The sequence below is a fragment of the Falco peregrinus genome, chromosome 7, assembly GCF_023634155.1.
Source record: "Falco peregrinus isolate bFalPer1 chromosome 7, bFalPer1.pri, whole genome shotgun sequence".
NCBI classification, from domain to species: Eukaryota; Metazoa; Chordata; class Aves; order Falconiformes; family Falconidae; genus Falco; species Falco peregrinus.
The window spans coordinates 80398866-80421741 of record NC_073727.1 but is presented as its reverse complement, the minus strand read 5'-3'; the positions used below and the strand labels follow the sequence as shown (position 1 = coordinate 80421741).

The window sequence follows — 22876 nt, the reverse complement described above, 5'->3', positions numbered from 1 at the left end:
GATTAGCTAGCACAAAAGCACACTGGAAGAAGCTGTTCTGAAATGAGTAAAAAATTTCAAAAGACCTGAAGGTCCTGAAATCCTGAGAGGGACCCATTCAAAATGTATCCAAAGATTTTTCAGTATCCAGAACAAGTGCAGCTCTCTCCTGACTGCTGAATATCTATAATAAAAGGGCCCCCACAGGGCTCACTAGCTGCTCACAACCACCTAGCAGCACCCTTAATAGCCGATTTCACTGCAGAACCAATGTTCATTAATCTTAAGAAATTAAGAGCTTTCTATGATATGCTATTTACTGTAGTTCCTGATACCTAAAGCTTTCCTTCCCTTACATTTTGCTTGCCATTTGTGTATCCAGAACAATAACTGTATCTATTTATAGCATTTTGGAAGACATCTTTTCTTCTTTCCTCCCACCTTGTCTTTCTCCTTGGCTTTACTGTTTTAGCTATTATAATTAAGAAAGTATATTCATTAGTCTAACACCTGACAGACACAATAGTGAATCAGCCAGGCAGAAGGAAAACCCTCAGGCAACCATCACTAAGTCCTACACAAATTAATGATTTTAAATATGTCCCATGAGGTCCATCCAGCCACAACCGTTCCCATCCAAAATGTTCTCTGCTTTCACTGATAAAGGATTAATTACTTGTTTACATACTATCCGGAATATAGATACACAGTGAGCGAACCACACCACTAATTACTGAGGAACAAATGGCCTGGTACCTCAATCTAAGTTACAGTGTAAGATGAAATCCTAGTCAGGTCTCTGTATTATAGAGGACATATAAAGACGTGAATCTGAGCTGCTATAGTATACCAGTGCATTTTCCCATACAAACTCCTATCCCAGTAGCATCAGGTTAAGTTTTTGTTTCTTTAGAAGAGTTTGGAATCACAATTTCAAATTTATTATAAAAAAATCAAACTTAAATAAAGGGGTTTTATAATGTATTAACATGACAACAGTGGTTGATTACATGGTTAAAACTGGTGAATCTTTCCCATACAGAAAAATCTGTCATCCCAGTTAATGACCTTGAGAAGTCAAGCCCTCCTGAGTGGGAGGAAAAAGGAAGAAATGGCATTTCTCACCAAGGGAAGCAAGAGTCAAAGTTTAAGCCTCAAAATAACGTGCTATGAGGAACACAAATATATATATATATATATATACACACACACAAATAGATTGCTTCCTTTTCAAAAGTATCTGACTGCAAGGCTTGAGAACTGAGGTCTACTTCTCTGTGGGACAAGCAATATGTATTATAATCACCATCCCACTGGTAGCGTAAAAGCACAAAACTAAGACCAATGGCCTGCTTAACAAAGAATGCTGAGCAGCCCTTACACAGGGATAAATTAATCTCCGAATTTGTCTAAGATTGGGAGGGATCAGAAAGATGAGCAGAACCAGGGGGAGGATGGAGCGATCACACAGCTATTTCCTGCAGTTAGCTTGCTTTCTTCTCAATGCCAACCCCACTGCAGTCATGCAAGTCTCCAAACATGAGAGTATCTAACACATGGGGAAGCCTGCAGAAATGCTGGAACGGAGACCTGGGGGCTGCGAACCACCGCGTTCATTCCAATCAAACATGAAAAACAATACTTCAAATGTCAACACGTTCAAGTGGAAAAGCAAGGAAAAGATGGATCCTATTATGATGATGTACACTAGTAGTCCCAGAGGACTAGCTGGAACCAAAGAGATGCAGGAGGCTCACTGAGCAAGGCCGAGAGTGCACTGGGACAGAACAGGCTTCAGGAATATGTGATAGAACTAAAGGGTCTTGCATTTCAAATGGCTTGGATATACTGCTCAAACTCATTGCTTGCTTTGGGTCTAGCACCAAAGTTTTCAGACAAACCAGGATTTTTTTTTATTTCTGAAGAAGTGATCTGTCATTCCCACAACTGAAGGAATTTTTTTCCTTCAGAAAGGCACCTTTTCTTTCACTTTGCCTTTGTTTTAGGTAAATAAAGACTGCTAAAACAAAGATCGTATAGCAGTCTCTGCTAGCTATATGATCCCTTCTTCTCACAAGCATTTAGCCCTAAAATTAATTATATTTACTTCAGATTATGAGGTCATGTTTTCAAATATTTAGTGAATTCTGACATCTGACATCTGAAATAAAATCTATTTTAAATTAAACTTCCTGACAATCCTATCAAAAACTGAGCAACTAAAAGTTACATCTCAAACTAAAGATAAATTTCAACTTTAAGATTACCTTTCAAAAAGAATCAGTGGAACAACTGAAATCAATTGTTAAAATAAAGCAGAAAACCAGAGTATTTTTCACGTTGTGGCTCTTTTCTATCTTAAGCTTACAAATATTTCAGCACATTAATTGGTTTTGCTATTATAGTGTTAAAAACATGTACCTAAATTCAAAGCTGCAGGAACAAGTTAAGTAACACAATATTTTGCATATGTGACATTTAATCCTATAATTTTCACTTGCTTTGAAATAAATACAATACTGGAAAACTTCAGAAAAATTATGGTAGCAAAAGTCAGGCTTCAAAGAGCGGCAGACTGCTTACAAACTTCAGAGTAGCTGTTTACATAACACATCTCTTCTCCCCCCCTTACTTTTCAACTAAATCGTGTAGTAGGAAGGGTTTAAAAAAAATCAGTTAACTGCTTTTACTGCTTTTGACAGAAAATTGGGATCTTGATGAAAGGAAAAATTATTTTGAGCTGTGTCTTTTCCAAGGGAAATGTCAACAACTTAAAAAAAAATAAATCAAACACCCAACAACAAAAAAAAAAAAAACAAAAAAAACCCTGAGACTTAAACATTTGAAAATGTCATCATAGCACCTTAGTAGGGGTGTAGCTCACATGAGGATAAACTCATTCCTCTCTGTGAACCAGGCTCTCAGCATGCAGACTGACACATGGCGAGCGTGGTACATCGCAGTTAGACACTGCCTGATCCAAAAGGCACAGAGAGGCATAGTGCAACTAAGCTCTCCACACTTTGTGACGCCTTGCAGTATTTCCTAATTAAAATATACAACAATGTCTAACTAAAATTTTCCAGCTTTTCATCTCCAGCACAGAGCTCACTTCTGATCAAGTCTAAAACCTGGGTATGTGAAAGACAGCCACCAGAGCAACCGCAACTCCTTGAGCTTTACAAGGACGTGGCAGGATGGGGATGGTGTCACTGAAGACAGATACATACACGGGATGAATATAGTTCACTCTGCCCACTGACTACTTTTCAACCTCTGTGCCTCAAGCAGAGGTCAGAAATGTTCGCTTACAGTTCTAGCAAAGGAGAAATACAATCACCTAGGAAATACCTAAGAATTACCTTCTAAAATGCATTTTTTGTCTTAAAAAAAAAGTAACTACTTAAAAACAGCTTGTTTTTTTCTGAGCAAACTTGTCCTTGTAAACAAAACCATTTGCTCTTTAATTCTTTCAGCCCAGAAAAGTAAGAGAAGATGAGCTTTTCTTCAAGTTAGAGCAGTATTTCAAGCACCAAATGCAAAGTCACAGATATCTTTTTACTAGTAAGAGTTCTTAAAAATCTAACACCTTGCCTTTAAGCATACAGACCTTTTCTCATAAATGATACAGCTTTTGATTTAATATCCTCTCTCAGCTGCCTGGTTTTAGTCAGGTATTGCAAAACATAAACATTTGGAGCAAAATTGATCATATTCTGTTCACCACAGCCATAAGGCATCTTGATCAGTGATGACAAACCATTGATAGAAGGCCCAAGTAAATCACCTGAAAGATAAAATGTAATGAAAATAAATTAGAGCTTATCACAAGTAAATAGATACACAAAAAGTGTGGTATCATCTAAACTGCAAGAAAATACATTAGGAACGTTTATACTAAACACCACTAACCAGGCAGAAAAGATACTTCATCTTCTGATTAACTTTGTGCCCACTGACCCACCTCCCCACAGACCTTTCCAAATAGAGTAATTTCAAACAGCTACCATTTAAAAAAAAAAAAAAAAAGAAGAAGAAACAAAAGATATTTAATCCTGGAAAATGTTTCAATAATGGTACATATTTGAAAATTCCTGTATTTCATCTCTCACCTACAGTTACCAAAGCCTAGGTGTCACAAGAAACAATCATCAGTCAGGTTTTAGGTTTTATTCTGCAGACAAGCAAAATTTAAACAGGATTATGTGCAAACTTTGCAGGACCTTCCTTATTAAAATCCGACTCCCCCTCTAACTCTGCAAACAGATAGTCAATACCACAATATTGCAAATTACATAAATTAAAGGAATAACACATTCCATCCATAAAGTTTTCTTACACTTATTCTAATGCGTGATGATAAATTATTTTGAATTAATGATTCAACCTATTAATATAGCAATTACATAAAAATGAATGCAGTTCCCTAAAAATCTATAAAGCAACAGCCATACTGGGCAAAAATGTTGTAAGGGTTATTCAGCAGGGGCTCTGAAAGAAGCTCTGGCAAATCCAGCTAGGGTAGCTCAGGTTATTACATACCAGCCTACTTGCTCTACTTGACATAGTTTACTACTTCTAGTTAGTACTGGCAACTGCTCTGTTCTTTAAAAACCACCTATGCCTACAGGGCAAAGATGCCAGCAGCTGGATTATGGACATATATATTTTAGATACTGAGTTCAACAAAAGCCCAGCTGGCAAAAAAGTATTTAAAAAAAAATACAGTTGACCAGTAAATAATAAAGATGGAGACAGAATAAGATAAACCTTACCAACAGCAGTGACCTGCACTCTCTCACTGCCACTTACAACATCAGAAGGAAAAGTGAAATCCAAAGTTTTTGACACTACTTGTGGTTTATTCTCTGTCAAATCCAAAAGGACGGTCTGAGAATATATCTGTTCCAATCCTTCAGCCTATTAAAATAAAGATAGGATTACTGTAATCTCCAACAGTTTGTTATTTTTAGGACAGGAGTTGCATGGTTACAGTACTGAGGGGTCTAAAACACTGACAGGTATTCTGTGCTGCCAGCTAACATATCAAGAACCTGAGCTATTGGCCTCTCCAAACTGACACAGAAATGTTTCTCTCATTATGAAGACCTACCTCAACTACTACATGTGAATTACAAAAATACACCCACAAAGTCAATGAGAGCATCTCCGATTCCAGTGAGCTCCAGGCCAAGCACAGAGCTCCATGGCTGAGCACATGCCAAGGCTGGAGGTAGTATCTTTCATGCTGTCTGCAATCCTACAGCCTGTCATACAAGGAGGACTTAAACTGAAGTTAGGTACATGGACATAAAGGTTTTGCTTCCTCGTGCATGAAAAAATCCCTTAAGAAAAATTGTCCTCGAAGCAGAGGAAATAAATAGGTTTCTGTCCTCAGCCTACACCTTAGTCTAACAGGCTTTTATTCTCTTCTGCACAACAGAACTTCAACAGAAAGGTCAGTAAGTAGCTCCACTGGAAAACATCTCACAATCCTGCAAGATAGTGGTTTTAAGGGGTCTAAGAAGAGGCTGGCTCTGCTCAGCCTGGAGAAGAAAAGGTCCAGTGTCGCAGCACTCTCAAAACTAACCAGCTGCAACAAAGTCTTTTACCATCACATACTATCATATTCTTCACACCAGTCCCTCTGCTGCCTTCTCCTAGTCTCTCCTCATGCAGGGAGCACTCTCTATTTTTCTTCTCTCTGCTTCTTCCTTGGCTGCCCGACCACTTAACAGAACCAGCCACAGCTGCATCTTGTCTACATCAGCCAACCCACCGCCCCTGAAGCCAGTCCACAGCTGTATGTTATCAATATTAATTAACCCAGCTTCACTCCTCTACAGTTCAGGAGGTTTCATCAATGTGTATAAATACCTTATGGCAGGGTGTAATGATGGAGCTAGGCTCTTTTCAGAGGTGCTCAATAGCAAAGCAGGAGGCAACGCACACAACTTGAAATAAAGGGATTTCCTTTCAACTATTAAAAAAAAACCCAAACTTTTTGAACTGTGAGAGTGTTTAAACACTGGAACAAACTGTTCAGAGAGGCTGTGAAGGCCCTGTCCTTAAGGAATTAAAAACCTGACTGTACAAGGTTCTGAGCATCCTGCTGTAGTCTATCCTGCCCTGAGTAAGAAGGTAAGGCTACTCCCTTCCAACCTCAACCATTCTGATTCTATGATCTTAAGCACTTATTTTAGGATAAGATGTACAAATGTCTACTATCATTCACTGAAATGGAGCCTAACACGAACCAGACTTCGATGTCCAAAGTCAGGCCAGTCTTACCAGTTTCTGGTTTATCAGAAAGTCTGGAGGCTAGATTTCCACCACTAGCAAAATACATAAATGTTCATATAAAATAGGCTTTGAACTAAAACCAAGTGTATGGCAAAATTGATTGCACTTATCCATAACAAATGTATTTGGCCCACTCTCCCCAGATTATTAAGGTATCTTAGCAGCAGGGGTTCACTGATGCACAAACAGGTTTCACCTTGCTTTCAGAAGCATTTGACAAACTATCTTGTTGTTGAACAAATATCTGTTGTAGAACAGATCTATACATTAATTCCTGGAAGGAGATCTAAAGAATTTTAAAGGAGAAATTATTTTAAAAGAAGTGCTTTCGACTTACAGCCACCTGACCCAAAACCAACCTTATGAAGCAAGAGGCGGACAAGTAAATTGGTTTGCATTTTTGCTGCCCACTGTTGTCTATTTTAGGCAACAACTTATTTCAGGAACAAGCCAAGCTGCAGACTGTTTACCTTTACTAAAACTTTCTGGATGATAGCATCAGAAGCAGCAGATGATATTGCTGTCACTTTGATGGGAATCTCTCCCAACTTTTTTGGCTTGATTGCGAATTGAACAGTTTTCCCATCTTCACTTGGTACAGATACAGACTGCTGATCTTCTGTAGCATTTATTTCATTGGATGTTAGAATAATTTCAAAAGCATCATTCATATCCAGGATCACAGTAACCTGTAGTAAATACAGTAACATTTGCAATACAATAGTGTTAATTTTGAAGAACCGCTTTCATAAGCTGCCACCTTTTTTGTGTATAAATAGCTTTATAGTCTGCCCACCGAAGAAAATTAAGTTCTCACAAGAGAAAGACATGGTCTCCACCAGTGATGAAAACTCTGCAGTGTCTAGTAACATTTAAGTACAAAGAGTCTGGGTTTTTACCTCAGCTTCTTCTTTCAAATAATTAAAGATGTTCACTTCCAAAATGAACTGCTCTCCTCTGATGACAGAGTATGGAAGGTTGAGGAAAATGAAGAAAGGTTGAAAAGCTTCTAACTGCAAAACAAAATCAGCAATGAACCCCTACTAGCATGAAAATGACTATACAGCTTGTCTTCTGATCACTTTTACATTCAGATGACACAGTATGTTTACTTGTACTATACAGTTAACAAAATGTATTACTGCAGGGCTGAAGCAGAAGCAAAAGATGCTTCTGGTCATTAGCACCTTTGTGGGAATGCAGCAGCGTCATTCAGATGAGAGCTGCTGGCAGCTTTCACAGGGCAAGTTCCAATACAGGCACCTGAATTGGGGCTAAGAGTCTATCATCTGCAAGTCTGGAAGCTGTGATCTGTTCTGACAGCTCATTAAGGTACATGTGAACTGTTTTGAGTGCACAAGTAATGGATGATTAGGAATGTGCCAGTTGCTTTATCTCCATGTCAATACAGAACTGCATATTGGAATACAAAACAACTAACTCTCCCAAATTCTGTAATTCACCAGCACCTTAAAATGTGTTATTTTGTAAAATTAATCTTGGCATAAGTTCTTTATTTATATTTCAAAAAATACATCTTTTCTTAATTACAAGAAAAACTGTAGAAATATACCAGCAAGCAGCTACTTTTATCTGTGAACAGAGGGGTTTGGATGAAGTCCTGGCTCCAAGAAGTCAGTGGTAAGCTCTCATCAAGCTGAACAGGATCAAAATTTCACTGTTTATGAACATCTGTACAATAAGAACAGCTGAAGCATGATATCCTTTATTATTGAAATGTCAACTAGAAATGGTTTTCATTTGGTTTTCATAAAAAAAAATTCTTCCAAGTGTCTTGAGTTTCAGATCCAAAAACCCCTCAGCTTTCTTTCTAGCTAGCAAATATTCCAACTTTTTCCTTTTAAACTTTGAAAAGTTGTTTGCTAAAGCTTTCAGTGTCAAAAAATTCTTTAGATATTAGTCATTAGAGAAGTTCTGATGGAGAATTTTTGGTTCGCTCTTCCCTATGTATTTATTTTCTTTTGTCTTTTTTGTTTTGTTGTTCTGTAAAACTCTTGCAATTTTTAGAACATATTCTGGTATATTACAATAAAATACAATAGGGTAAAATTATCGACACTGTGTAGTAGAAGTCAAAAAAAAACCAAGATGCAAAGCAGTAAATGCCATTAAGCATGCAGATGTCACTTATCTATTTCCCCATTACTGTTTTCATGCATTTCTTTTATTTGCCTCTCTATATGGTACTGATTAATATGTTTCAGCATATGGAACTCTTAAGTGCAATCTAAACATCCCAGAGAGGATGAAGCACTGAACAGTGCATGTGAGTGATTAGTTAAATAATAATCTCAACATCTGTTCTACTTGCAGCCTTCTCAGATTTGAGAATGAGAGTCCAAGTATATACTTTCATACACTCTGAATGAGAAAAATATTCCTCCTTCTGTCCCACATCTGCCAAGCTGAGTGAAAGAAACAAGAATCATGACTTCAGTCTCAAAGGAGTCTTAGCCACAAAATTACGATTGGGGTCCAAATTCTGTGATGAAGTTATGATCAGGATGTTCAAAGCACATGTTCTGTGTCTGGTGTAGCAGCCAACTATGAAATCTGGACCTAGATCTTGGTTTGGATCCCAAAAGTTGCCCCTCCCCAAGAATTTGAGGGCATGAGAACTTAAATGAGTAAATGGCTGTCTCCAAGCTACGCTTGGACTAGCCTTGGCATCAAGCTGGAAATCCTGCAGCATTTCAACCTTTCTATAGGCACTTAAGTGGAATTGTCTCACTTAGGAACATAGTTTCTCTAGGACCTTCACATAATGAATGGAAGGAGGTAACTACCTTCAGAGGATTATTCAATGTATGTAAAATACTAGTTAAATGAGGTTTCAAAAAGTAATTCCTATTTTAAACAGGCTAAATAACTCTAAGTAGCTGTTTCCATGAATACAGTGAGCCTAGGACAACTGCACTTGTACATTAGGTATCTCAGATTAGAGACCTAAACTGAGGAGCCCTGAATTTAGCTTAAAGTGCTAAACTCCTTGAACACTTGAAAGTACAAAAAGAGCCTCAGGAGACAGGAACTTAGCAGCAAGCAGCATTTCACCCCACTGCCAGCTTTCGGTGGCCACTCTGCTCCTCAAGCTACATCACCCAAGAAGTAGCACCTATGTTTACTCCAAGACTAGTTTTGACAGATAAATGAAAGCAAGGCCAGAATTTAACCTTCAAGCAACCCTCCCATCCTCGCTCCCAGGGTAAGTCTTAATGGAGCAGCAGAGTGGCATGATCTTTCCAGCATAAAATGTGTTTCTCCCATCCCAGCCACCTCTTCCCAGCTAGTCTGTGCAAACCCCCCTGCATGCACTATCAACTCATGGAAAGCCCTCTTGGCAGAGCCAAGAAAACATGGAAACACACTGCCCTCAGGCAATCATTCTCCCTTTCTACATACAAAGATTCTGAAGGGGGCGCATCCTGAAAGTGCTCTAACAAAAATAGGCACCCAAGTACCTGTGTAAAATCCAAGATATTTAGAGGAGTAGGAAGGGGGGGGGGGGGGGCAGATACAGTATCACATATCTTCAGCGATGATGATTTCTTCACAGTTTAGATACACATGGCCTCTCAATCACTTTATTAGTATAAGGAGATGGCTGCTGTTAGAACTAAAATACAGCTTCCAGAAATAATCTACAGTGCTACCACCATTTAAAGGAGAAAACTGTCTAGTGCCATGGTACCTCCACTGGAGCAGTCGTCACTCCAAGCCCGCTGTTTTCAGACATCACAAAAGCACTGGCTACCCAGGATGTGATGGTATCAGGTACAATGACTTCCATTATGGTGTCTCTGTCAGATCTGATGGCAGAAGGGGAGAGCAGACTTTCAAAAGTATCCATTTACAGACATCACTAAGCGGACACAAATGTTTAAAATCCATCAAAAATTAAATCCAACCTCTTGGTGGAAAAAGCGCTGTTTATCTGGTTTTATTTTCCTAATCATTTATAAATATTTGTGATGGGATCAAAATAATTTTTAAAGGTCTAAATTATTTTAAATTACATTAATTGAAGGTAATTACATTGAATCACATTACATGTAATCAAATTTTACATATCCTTTAAAGCAATCCCAGATGACACTTGCTTCCCAAACCTCTCAGCTCTTAAAGAATACAAGATTTGTGCTTCATGACACCAGTCGGATTTCTATCCGACTATCATCTGTTTGAACTGCTCACTGAATTAGGTGCAGACAGGAATAAATTTCCCTTTCCGGGCTAATCACCGTCTTCTCATGTACTCCAGAGAAAAAGGCTGGGGTCTCCCTATCTGCTATCTCCCCATCTTCAGAAGGATAAGAGTTACTTTTGTGTCCAGGATTTTTATCTAGTTTCCATTGAAACTACAAGGCCTTCAGTCAGGCATTGTCCTATTTTGTGCATTTTGTACAATGCATCGTTTGGCGGGTCTCCAATCTCACATGTGGCCCCTAGGTGGTAGCAGAATATAAATAACACCACATACTTAGGCAATGTTCTTCAGCACCACTGCAGAATGCTACTAAAAGCTACCAAATAACGACGGCAAGTGTAAATCAGTTTCCATTTCCTTCTAATCTTATACCTAGTTTTAGTGTCTATCCAAAGCCAAGTCTCTGGGAAATGTGTCCTCACATAGAGATTGCTGAAATCAGGAGGTCCATTTTTAGATACCGGCATATCATCACCAAAACCATCCTCTATGGGTATCATTCCACCATCTGCAAAATAAAAAAAATATTGTCCTACCTACAAATATCTATGTTTAAGAAAAATCAAATTAATACAGTTTTAAAAAGTCAAATTAATACAGTGTTTGCAGTGTTTGGAGAACAATCTATAGCTTTGTTACATATAGTAACTACATTAGGAACTAATTTTCTTGCCTTTTTTTTTTTTTTTTTTTGGGTAAAAAATGTTTCACACAAACTGAAGATTTCTACATGGCCTCTCTGGAGTGCTTATGGAACTGGCGTAACATGGCTACACATGACAAACCACTGGATTGTATCAACTGGAATGGCAAATAGTAGCTCCATTCATCTTCAGGCCTTTAAGTAGTGTCACTCAGGACAGCAGCAAAACCAAAGTTTCTAAAATACTAGTCATATGCATTTTGTATGTCTTGAACATTGGAAATGGTAATAGTTTGCAAGGCTGGATGAAGCCTGCATACAGTAAGAAGACCTAATAGGGGCCCTAAAACATGGATCTCCTCCCCTACTCAGTAAATTAAATTCAGCTACACTTATTTTTATTACTTACAAAGAAAATGTTCCTTATCTTCCTCAAGAATTGCATCAGTTGATATCCAAAGGCTGCATTTCTAGATAAAATTTATACAGTATATCTCAATACAAGACATTCAGGACATCAACAGTACTTATCTATTTTCTTTTTCTTTTCTTTTTTTTTTTTTTTGTAAGAAAAAAAAGTCATCATAATAAAGCAATCATAGAACTAAAGCAATTAATATACAGGAACCAACAAAACTGAGATCATCTGTATCTGAATATTGCCTTAAAGACTGAAAACTTTTCAAAGGGAAGATAATACCAAGCATAAAGCAATCCATATTTCTGAAAGTATAAACATATTTCTTTGCATTCAGAGTATTTACATATTGATAACTGTCACAATTCAAAACCCACATCAAGCCATGAAAGCAGTACGCTGTCTACAGTTGCGAACTTTAAAAAGGGCATTGTCTTCCAGATGTTCAAATCACTAAGCAGTAAGTAAAAAAGCCAGCTTAGAATAAACAAAAAGTACCTGAAAGACACCGAAGGAACCTCTGACCAGGGGGAAATACTGTATTGTGCTGTATAAATTGAGCTCATGGAAGATCTAAGACAAGAAAAACAAAATCATACAAAGACTGAATGCAAATTCACATTTTTCAGAACTTTCAGTTGTAGATGTTAATTCATAGAGCTGTACCTCAAGCAGCAGCTCGCTTAGCTCTCATGTCAAAGAGAAAAGAATCCAAGACAGGACGAAGGAGATTAGGCTGCAATGGTTTCATGATTAATGGAAGAGTGACCAAGGCTATAACAAGCCTAAAATAACAGCCTACAGTCCACTGATATTCTGCAGCACTTAGGCTATGTCATTTGAGCACTTTAAGAATGACGTATATTGTAAGCTCTTTCAAATTGTTGATGTACTAGAGCTTCTGCAACTAGAGGGAATTCAAAAAGATTAATAATTTATTCTGCTCTTCAAAAAATATTTTTTTTCTTTTTTTATATTACTAATTTTAAAGAGCACAAAGCACAAATCAGTAGGGAGATTTTCTGACTTTTTTGTCTTTTTTGAAAGAAGAAACTGCCAAGTGTTAACTGAGCAGTTTATCAAATGGAAGAACAATAAAGTATTAATTCAAATTATAAATGCTGGACCTACTACCTTATAAGCCTTACAGTCTTTTCCATTCTTTCCGCAAGTGTTGATAAACTACTTGTGGAAGTAAAAAAATTTGCATAATTAAGGAATAAAAATCCTGTCCAAAGAATATTACTTATTCAGCACATAAACTATAACATTTCCATGAAAATATTTCGTATATACAATAATGAAAACTTTTTCCCATTTACTTACAGAATCTTCTGTTATGTCACTACTTTCTCCTAGAAGCTTTGTACTTTTATCAACAACTGCAAGTCCAATTACCGATCCTGGTTCTGTTGTACTGATTTTAAGGGAGACTTTCTCAGATGGTTTGACCTTATCTTTGCTCCAAGAGATTTTAATCTAGAAAAAAGTGAAAAACAGTATTGCTTTAAATTACACAGCGATATTTACTGCTACTAAGAACTCCAAGGAAGCATTTCCTTAGTTTAATTAGCTATAAGTAAGACTCTGGGTTTGCTTTTCCTAGGACCTTTGCGAAAAGACTACAGCATTCATTTTGCGCTCTTGCTCTCCAAACTCATCAGTTCCCTGGGCTAGTGGGAAGTCAGCATCAGGATCCACTGTCATTCCAACCAGCTCTCAGCATACAAGCAGCAACCTCTTGACCCACCAGGACACAGCAGTTTCTACAGCTGAGGGCAGTAAAAGAAATGAATTTGCTGTTCATCAGTGCACAACACAGCACCTAACATATTTAGTGAAAGATTATTTTGGGGAAAAATTCAGCCCTTGAAGATTACAACTAAGAGTTCCACAGTGAGATCAATATAGAAAAGGGATATATGTAATAGGTGCACGGGTAAGGAAGAAGGAAATAAATAGGTTAGTACAGCATCAGGATGCCTTCCTTGGGGTACTGAAGAGAGGAAGGGTCATCAGCTGTAAGGTATTTCTAATGCATCCCATCCCCACTACATCAGAGGACAAGGCAGAATTTCTGTTTAAAATGAACAGTTTTACTCTCTTCCCTCATCAAACCACCGTTACTACAAAGTCACAAGGTAGAATTGAGGTCCACACTTAAATTTCCTACATTTAGCTGACCATGTTTCAGTTCAATCTTTAAGCTCCCATCACACACACAGTCAAAAGAAATAATGGAGACTAGATAGTCGTTTGGCTCAGCACGAAGCATAAATCCAAGTGGCAGTGAATAAAACAGTCCTACAAGCTCCACAGACCGAAATGGCTGTGGGTTGGATTCAGTTACATAAACATTGGCACTTAAGTGTCGTTTGAGACATTCAAAGGCATCCAAGACATGTCCAGTGGTAGTGCCAGACAGGACACATGACTAAGCCTTCTGCAGCAGGAACTGGAGTCCAGGAAGAATAACTTCAAACCACACTTTTGGGGTAACTGATTCTATGTAAACAGAGTTTAGACACGTAACTCACACACAGAGATGAGACTCAGTCACTTGAAGGCAACTGGACACTTAAGATGTCCCACAGAACACTGTCTGATCCTCAGCTCTCATTCCAGAAAGGGACAGGTCTCCTATAGGACCTTTGAAACATCCACCTGTCCCAATGATGACATCTTGAATACACTGTGGCCTCTTGGAGGACAGTAGATGTCTGTGCTTAAGCAACTGAATCCTGACCCTACATGTAAATACATGTATTAGATGTTTGAAACTACAGCCTCATTATACCCTTCCTCTGATAAATCTGTGTAATGGTATCTTCCAAGCACATTCAGTATGAAAATCACAGACCAACACCAAACCAACCGATGCTGCCAATATAATGGGATTAGCACCATGTCCTTCACTATAAAAGAGCATCACATTGATTTACTCAGAAAAATGCTTTGCTTCTGGGTTCACTGTAGCAGTGCACCTCTGTATATTTGATTTTACCAACTCATTTACAGAAATTAAATGCTTGGCAAGGCTACAAATTACACAAAAAGTAGCTTTCCACAGCACTGGATTAATTTCAGTGGCTAGCATTGAAATGGTGAAGTAGAAATAGCTTGAAATTTTGAAGCCTTTGAAATCAGTTCTTTCCTTATCTTACATTTTTTCACTATCCAGTGAAATGCAGCAAATACAGCAGGGTTGAAATTCTCATAATGTATTGTCTCAACTTTTCATCCTCCCAGTATATTACCCTACGATCATGTTTTTCATCCATAAACTACACTTAATCAAATCGGCATTTTCAAGATCAGGCCTTACCTCATTGCTACAAAATGTAACGCAATCTTATTTGTGGACACTGCAATCAGTGGAAATATTTCAACTTGTTTCCAGAAGGCTGAACCAAAGAGTTTTGCCTTCGTCATTAGAAATACCTTCCTATATCTACCCTAAAACTCTGAAGTTTCAACTAAATCATCTTACTTGTTTCCTATTTATTTAGATTCCTCAGACACTGTTACATAATAACATTTCTTCCCTTCTGAGGAAAGGCTGAGAGAGCCGGGCCTGTTCAGCCTGGAGAGAAGATGACCGAGAGGGGATCTATCAGTGTCCATGAATATCTTAAAGGCCAGTGTCAAGAAGACGGGGCCAGGCTCTTCTCAGTGGTGCCCAGCGACAGGACAAGAGGCAACAGACACAAACTGCAACACAGGCAGTTCCATCTGAATATGAAGAAAAAGTTCTTTACTTTGAGGGTGACAGGTGCCCAGAGAGGCTGTGGGATCTCCTTCTCTGGAGACGCCTAGACACAACCCTGTGCAATGTGCTCTAGGAGAACCTGCTTTAGCAGGGGGTTGGACTAGACGATCTCCAGAGGTCCCTTCCAACCCTGACCATTCTGTGATTCTGTGATAATAGCCATAACCACAAAATGGGTGCCTACAGCCCTCTCACCATCCTGCCTCTCCACTTCCTCATCCTGTGATAACAATGCTCATATCCTGAGTCTGGATAAATCACAAAGCGAATGGAGTATTTTTTCATGCAGGAATAAGACAAGCAGCCTCCCTACTGATGTCTGGTTGTAAGTGTCAAAGTTTCCATAGGGGAGGAAGAATTTGAACCCATTGAGAGCCTTTGAGTGGTCTCACCTGTAAAAAAAAGCACACCGAGGCTTTTATTTGCACAAAGGACCAAATCTCATCTTGGAAAAATCAATTCATTGCTACAATAGTAGGTTTCCCACTGCTCTTCAAGGTTTTTGAGTTAAAGTACGCACAGTCACATCATACACAAACACTGGTCACATTCACTGATGACACACCGTGTACAATGTGACCACTGCCAGGCTAGAACAAGGTCTTCATAAACATTTACAGTTCCACACTTAGAGCACTTATGAGCGCCTTTCCACTGTACTGGCCCAGAGCAATCTTCGGTTTAATAATTGACCAAACTATTAAAAACACAAGGAGATGTAGTGCACCTGTTTATGTGGAAAACACAGAGCTAGTAAAAATTTCTTTCAGATATGCAATAGCTGGATCCTAACTGCACTGGTATTATCAAAAGCCTTTCCAAGGACTTACACAAAGCTCAGGTTAGATCCTCAGTGAGGAAGTCTTTTCACATTTAGAATCGTATGACCTAAAATACTGTTTACCTTGCAACAGACAGACAAAATCATGGTCTCAGACTCAAGTTCAATACAGTTACCTTGTCATCCAAAATAGGCTGAATGGGGACAGTGAGAGCATCATTTACAACCACTCCAAGCTCATCAACGTAGAATACAAGAATACATGCCAAAGGAGCCCAGGAATTTTCTGCTGTTAAAGTGAAAGTTTTTGCAGCCTTTGTGCCAAAAGCCATAATTTGCTCCTTAGATAACACCTGAAATGGAAAATTGAAACACACAATCTGTTGGTATCTCAATATGCCAGAAGGTCTGCAATTCCTTCTACAAATAACTGTTAAAAGAAGAGACATGTAACTGTGACTTATTTATTTTACTATGTGGTTGACCAGTTCTATAAGACTGGGTGTGGAACAGGAGGGTAATGTAATATTTATATATTAGAAATAGATTTTTTCCATGCTTTAACTCTTTTATCACTATGGACAAGAACTACAATGATGAGGAACAACACAATATATGCTATGAGAACTTAAAAATACAACAGTAATACAGCTAGGTCACATGGGTCATCTATAATAGCATTTGAGTTTGGATCAGGAACACAGTTTTAAAAGCAAATCTCTCAAACACCCCTACTTACCACACTTCAGTCTGCACCATGGAGAGTGTGAACTGGGGCCCTCTAACATGTTCCAGTTAAAAACAGGCCTTCATTTACCAGATCAGATTAGAGCTAGTCTGAAGGTACCTTGAAACATCTTGAGTTCAGGCCCACAGCATCAACTTTTTCACTCTAAATCAGTTCCTACTGGACCATACCATTGACTAATGAAGACAGAGCCACGAAGGGCAATTCCCTGCCTTTGACTGCACGAACCTGATTTTTTAAAAATCTAGAATATATTTCTATTTCAGAAAATACAGATGAATGCCTACATTTCATATTATCCTAAGGTCTTCCTTATTCAGTGTACTATTAAAGTCTCTGAAAGAAAAAAGAACTGTAAACTGTAGTTACCATGACCATTATGGTGTAGCCTGTGCACAAGACAGGTACAAGTTAAAGACAGGAGGGGAGACTGATGATGGTATATATAAAACCTTCAATCCAGATGCTGTAAAATACAGTACAGCAGCTGAGCCATTAAACAAGCCATTTACTTTAAAATGCTTCCTACAAAGTTCCCTTGTTAACAATGCCACCCTGCTCACTGGGCCATCTCTTTCCTCAGCGGGCAGGTCTTCTCCTTACCCTGTGCCTGCAGGCTCAGCCCTGACAGTCCTGACGATGCATATAGGCTCCACCAGCCCCCTGCTTCCACCTGCACCTACAGGACTTACTGACATGCCCCAGCTTGGGCTACTCCTGGGACATCCCTGCCCCTTCTCCCATCATGGGTGCTCTGCACAGTCAAGAGACAGTATTGCTCTCACAGTTGTGTCTTGTCTCACACATCTATAACCAAAGATAACCCAACACCCAAATCAGAGACACACTTTTTCCAGAGAGCACCTCCTTACAGTGCCAGGGGCATTTCTGCTAGGTAATGAAATGGAGCTCTCTTTCAAAAAGGACCATCTTAGTGGAAAGGAAGTTTTTGTGCCTCTTTCACAAAGCACAATGAAAAATACTGACTCTCTCCAATGTACAGTCACATTCCACTCACTGGAGTATTTTTCAAGTTGGTAAAAGTCATCTTGGATTGCCCCTATATGTAAAACCAGCAACTTACCAGGTAGTGGAACTCTCTCACTGGCTTGTTGCTTGCAATGCTCACCTCAAAAGGCTTCCCAGCCTAGGAAAAGCACATAATTCATATGGATGAGTATGGAAACATAATGAGTAACTTGAACCGTTCTTAAACTGGCAAGTTTTGTCTCAGAGTGTACCTTTATATCCTGGCTTTTTGTTTTAACCTGGAGATAAGTCTGGCTGGGGGAGCTGAACACATCATAGACACTTATGTCGGTCCTACTGCTGAGGAACTCTGCCTGAAGACAAGGCAAAACAAAGCTCTTAACAAAACAGAAAAATCTGTGTGGTGATCACGTATAAGGTACTGTTCACAAGAACATCGCAGCCTTAATGGCAGTACAGGACCACTTTACTGCTTGCTCTGGATATCTATTTTGGTTTTTTCCCGTTACCTTGGTACAATTATCAGATCACATCTAGACAGGATCCATCTCTTTCCAGCTCTAACATAAATATGAGGTAAGGAAAATAACAGTAGGTGACGTATCAGCTGTTACTGATGGGAGAAACAGCAAGTCATTGATCTCAGGCCACTCAATTTGGTGTGTCACTGCTCGAAAACAACATATTACAAAGCAATACCTGAACTCTCAGAGTTTTTGTATCAGACAGGATTGGAAACTCAATATCAATTATTCCATTTTCTGGGACAGTGTAATTTAGGACATGGACTGTCAGATTTCTCTCCTCTGTTGCCTCATTCTCAAGGTGAGAAAGTGAAGATTGGTGAAAAAGCAGGTCTGATTGTTGTGCAGTGATTGTGACAAGATTCTGCCTCTCTTCAGCTGTCAGCTGGTTGCTATCAAAACGTGTCACCTTTAGCTAAAAGCAAAAAGACAGAAAACAAGGTAATTCTAAAATGCACAACATATAACCTATGACAATATATATGCACTCACATCATATCAAAAAAAACAAGAGCATCCTCAGATTTCTCACATATCAGTAACTTTATTCTTAATCCCTGTGAGCACTGCAGGTGAGCAAGTCATCCAAAAACAAAATTATTTTTTAACTCCAGGGAGCAAAGAGAACAAAAGCAACACAGATGGAACTGAAAAGTGACCTTTAAGGCAACTGAAAGGAGAGCCTTTCAGCTCTCCCAATTACTCTTCTTGTTGAAAATGCCTGTCTCGCAGGCAAATGATACAGATCCTAATATTTAATTTTATCACTTGTATCTCACCATCACAACAAAGGACAACCTAACATTACTTCATGTGCAGGAAAACGTGTCAGATGAGCAGAGATGGTGCCAAGTCAGATGTCTTTATAGATTCATCAAATGAGCTGAAAAAAGGCCCAAAATTCACAATCTGCACCTTCTTCACTCCAGTATCCATCAATCAGTACTACAGCTTACATCAACATTTATTCCCACATCCAAGCACACTCTCATCTATAGTAAACCCATTCTCCTTCTGCATTACACTCTAAAATTCAACTTCTACGTTTACAAGTACCAAACTGTTTCCCTTTTCTTTTTCAGTCCAGAGGTGTCACTCCATTACCTCTCCTCCTCTGCCATTATTTTCCTATCCTCTTTGTACACCATATGCAGATCTCCACTTACTAGTAATAGCAGTAGTTGTTCCTTGATACTCTCCTAGGAGCATAACTGACACCTTCTTCTCTGCCAGCTGCAAGCATTGCTAAATGCCTCAGCTACCTCTCACTCAGCTTATCTTTGGAAGAGAAAGAAGCAGCAGGTCAGAGCTGGAGTTAAACTGGGACACTGACAAAGAAAATGAAAAGGAAGAAAACCAAACCCCCCAATGATCAGGCTAGCACAAAGCTATGGCTTGAGCCAATCTACTCTGAAGGTGTATATTCAGCCTATTTTATTGGTATTTAGGTCTGATTTCTATACAGTAAAGCTCAAGAATTGTAAAGTCAATTCCCCTTTTCAAGCAAAATGCAGTGACGCAATATGCAACCTCTGCTAAATACAGAAATATTGAACGCAGACTATGGACAGCATGAAGAACATGAAATATTTCTGAGAGAGAACTGCAGCTGGTGTAAGACAGACAGGACAGAAGGCATAAAAGACACTTTCACTTGAAAGCAATGTCTGATGAGTTTTACTGAATTTTCCAACAACTGCTTAATTACACGTATTCATTAAATAAAGTATATATTTCTGAGTGTATACACACACACTTCCATACACAAATATTATTAGGAGGGTTGGGACTCAACAACTAATTATTTTTTAATGCACAGTCACCTAATGGAAAACAATCAGCTAGAGACTGAAAAGATTCCTCTTCCATAACAATGCTGAGAAACGATAAAATATATCCTGCCAACACTATAGCATTCCCTGCCAGTTTTTTCTTTTCTAAAGCAAATGCCTCTAAGTTTAGTATTTGCCAACATGTATCATGAAAAAGAGGTAATTTGAAAACAAGTCTGTAAATTATACTTAAAAATTCAAGGCAAACTTTGGCATCTAAGCAAATATACAGGAGAGGAATTCACATTTGTTTATGCACAGATTGTAATTAAAAAAAAAGAACTTACAGTAGCTAAGAAGTTCAGAGAAGGTTTTATAACTCTAGAGTAGTCCATAAATTCAATAAAATAGTCACTTTGCTTTGGAAATATGATGGTACTTGAATTTTGGGAGATTCCTGTTGAATAATTGTATGTGTTTAGACAACATGCTCTTAACATGCATATTTCTTTAGCAGTATTACTATTCAGTGTCCATGATTTTTAAAGAATTCTATCATATTTTTCACCACTTCCACTCCTATCACTCTTCATCCCTCCAGCTAAGGATGAGTACAAAGGTGGTATACAATGTTTTCCACAATGTTAAGTAAGCCATACCACATACTGCTCTACTCCACACAGACTATGTCAGAGTGACACAAGGAAGGAACTCATGAATCCCAACTCAACCAACTTCACCTTGCTGGGGTTACTACAAAAAAATCTGTAATGAAACCTAGTTTCTAGGACAGGCAGAAATTTGGTACAAATTATTTTTTTCTAATAAGCAGGGTGCAGTGGAACAAGAACAAAAAGGCTCAGTTTGCAAATCAGCCAGTCTAGAAGAAGGTAGACAGTTGACAAACTGGGGCAGAACTCTTTCTACTGATGTGGTTTACAAACAAACAAGTAAGGTAAGTTTATGATTAAAATTGTTTGTAAAACCCAGGCTAATGCTAGCAGTTCTTATGCCTACTCTTCTCATCAAAAGTGATCGGTCATTGACTTTAAGCCCCCATCTGAACTTATTTCTTGGTTATATACAAACCATTGAGCACAGAACTGTATTCAACTGACTTAATAGCTGGTTAAACTATATAATATCTAGGCAAGCAATAGTTCAGATAATACATTTTTTTCAGATAATATATTTGCATGTATATGGTTCACACTGCCATCAGCACATGATATTTTTCTAGCACCCCAATCAATCCCTTCTACACAGCAGTTAAATTCTTCCAGTACCACCTACTCCTTGGATTTCTCTCAGAAGACATGACACATGACACCACCACATACCTGTAAGCGAATCAGTGACCACAGCGATAATTTCTATTGGCTCTGTGTAATCATTGTCACCTTGGTGCCACAACTGATCAGCATTCAAGTTTTGCAACGTATGCTTGTTACAGGTTATATTCACAGATCCATTTATCTGCAATTCAGGGAAAAAAAAAACAACTGTTGAGCCAGCAAAGCCAAGGATGTCTTTCCATCTACAACAGCTTATTTCTGATTAAGTCCTGTACTCTCCCCACATACAAGTTCTGGGGGGTCAGCACCAGAGAATTATGAACACTGACCTCTTTTTGCTTTCAGTAACAATTTTTATCAAATCCAGAAGTTCGTTACTTTTTAGAGTCAACAATGCCTTATGGAGAAAGTTACTTTTTTTCCCCTAATAACTAGAATTACCCACACTTCTACATGGCCAGAGCAGTGGTGCCTATGTTTTACAGAAAAATACAATGAACAGATCCCTGCTTGAGGAGGGGTGGTACACCCTATGCAGTATCTCTGAGCTCAGAGCTTCTGTAGGCTAAGTGCTGCTGAAGGCACTGAAGTCAGCCAACTGCTGAAGTCAGCCAACAGAAAATGACAGGCACACCATTTAGCAGAAATTGGACCTGCTTCAAACGTAGCCCACAGCTCAAATGTAGAATGCTTGATTTTGCAAAAAGATGCCATGAATCTATCACTACTTTTAAATCTTCAGAACAAAACTGCATGCCTTTTTAAATTTCATGTTCCAGGTTACAACTAGTACAGTAACTCCAGTGTAATTACTAGGCAATTAGTAGGCAAAAGGCTTTGGTCTCTATCATTCTAGAGCTCCACCTAGAGAATTACAGTGGTCTCCTCCAGCCTTGTAACACAGGGCTGAGCATGCAGGGGCACACACAGAGCCAGGGAGTGTTCCTGGGCATGTGTCCTCCATCACTTATGCTGCTACAGCGGCTCCTGGAAAGTTTTTTCTTCCTGGGCCAACTAGCACTCTCCAAAATAACTTCCAGGCACAGTTCAAGGGATCACAGCAGCCAAATATCATTCCCAACAAGCAGCCTGAATGTAGACACTTTATTCTGGAAATTAAAGAGAGTTTAACACTACCCCTGCAAGTCACTCAGACCATGCCAGCTGAACTCAGCGCTCCAGAATGTCACAGGCATATTTAACCTACAAAAGGAGACACACGTCTAAAGTCTGCAATAATGCAAACTGTTAATGGAAGACTCACCTCCATTGTTGTTGTTATATTTCTCTTGTTTGTCCAGTAGGAGACAGAAAGGCAAGTGACCGTTACAGTTCCTTTCACTGGCTTTCCATATGTGTACCTGAAACACAACAGTCCAAATCAAACAAGGAGCCACCGCCGGGGCTTGGGCTCCTGAAGAGCTCT

General features: G+C 38.8%; 1 protein-coding gene across 1 annotated transcript in view; it reads right to left on the bottom strand.

Moving 5' to 3' along the window:
• The window catches only part of CD109 (CD109 molecule), an 81793-nt gene that overhangs the window by 25677 nt on the left and 33240 nt on the right, over positions 1–22876 (bottom strand). Inside the window, exons 8-23 of the mRNA XM_055811019.1 lie at positions 22715–22811; positions 21496–21631; positions 20503–20612; positions 18559–18798; positions 18111–18212; positions 17954–18016; positions 16298–16474; positions 12898–13050; positions 12070–12144; positions 11563–11623; positions 10883–11018; positions 9995–10112; positions 7182–7295; positions 6753–6971; positions 4755–4899; positions 3590–3766 (exon numbers count right to left, since the gene is read on the bottom strand). Of these exons, the coding sequence (XP_055666994.1) occupies positions 3590–3766; positions 4755–4899; positions 6753–6971; positions 7182–7295; positions 9995–10112; positions 10883–11018; positions 11563–11623; positions 12070–12144; positions 12898–13050; positions 16298–16474; positions 17954–18016; positions 18111–18212; positions 18559–18798; positions 20503–20612; positions 21496–21631; positions 22715–22811 (2123 nt within the window). The remainder of the gene's footprint in view (positions 1–3589; positions 3767–4754; positions 4900–6752; positions 6972–7181; positions 7296–9994; positions 10113–10882; positions 11019–11562; positions 11624–12069; positions 12145–12897; positions 13051–16297; positions 16475–17953; positions 18017–18110; positions 18213–18558; positions 18799–20502; positions 20613–21495; positions 21632–22714; positions 22812–22876) is intronic.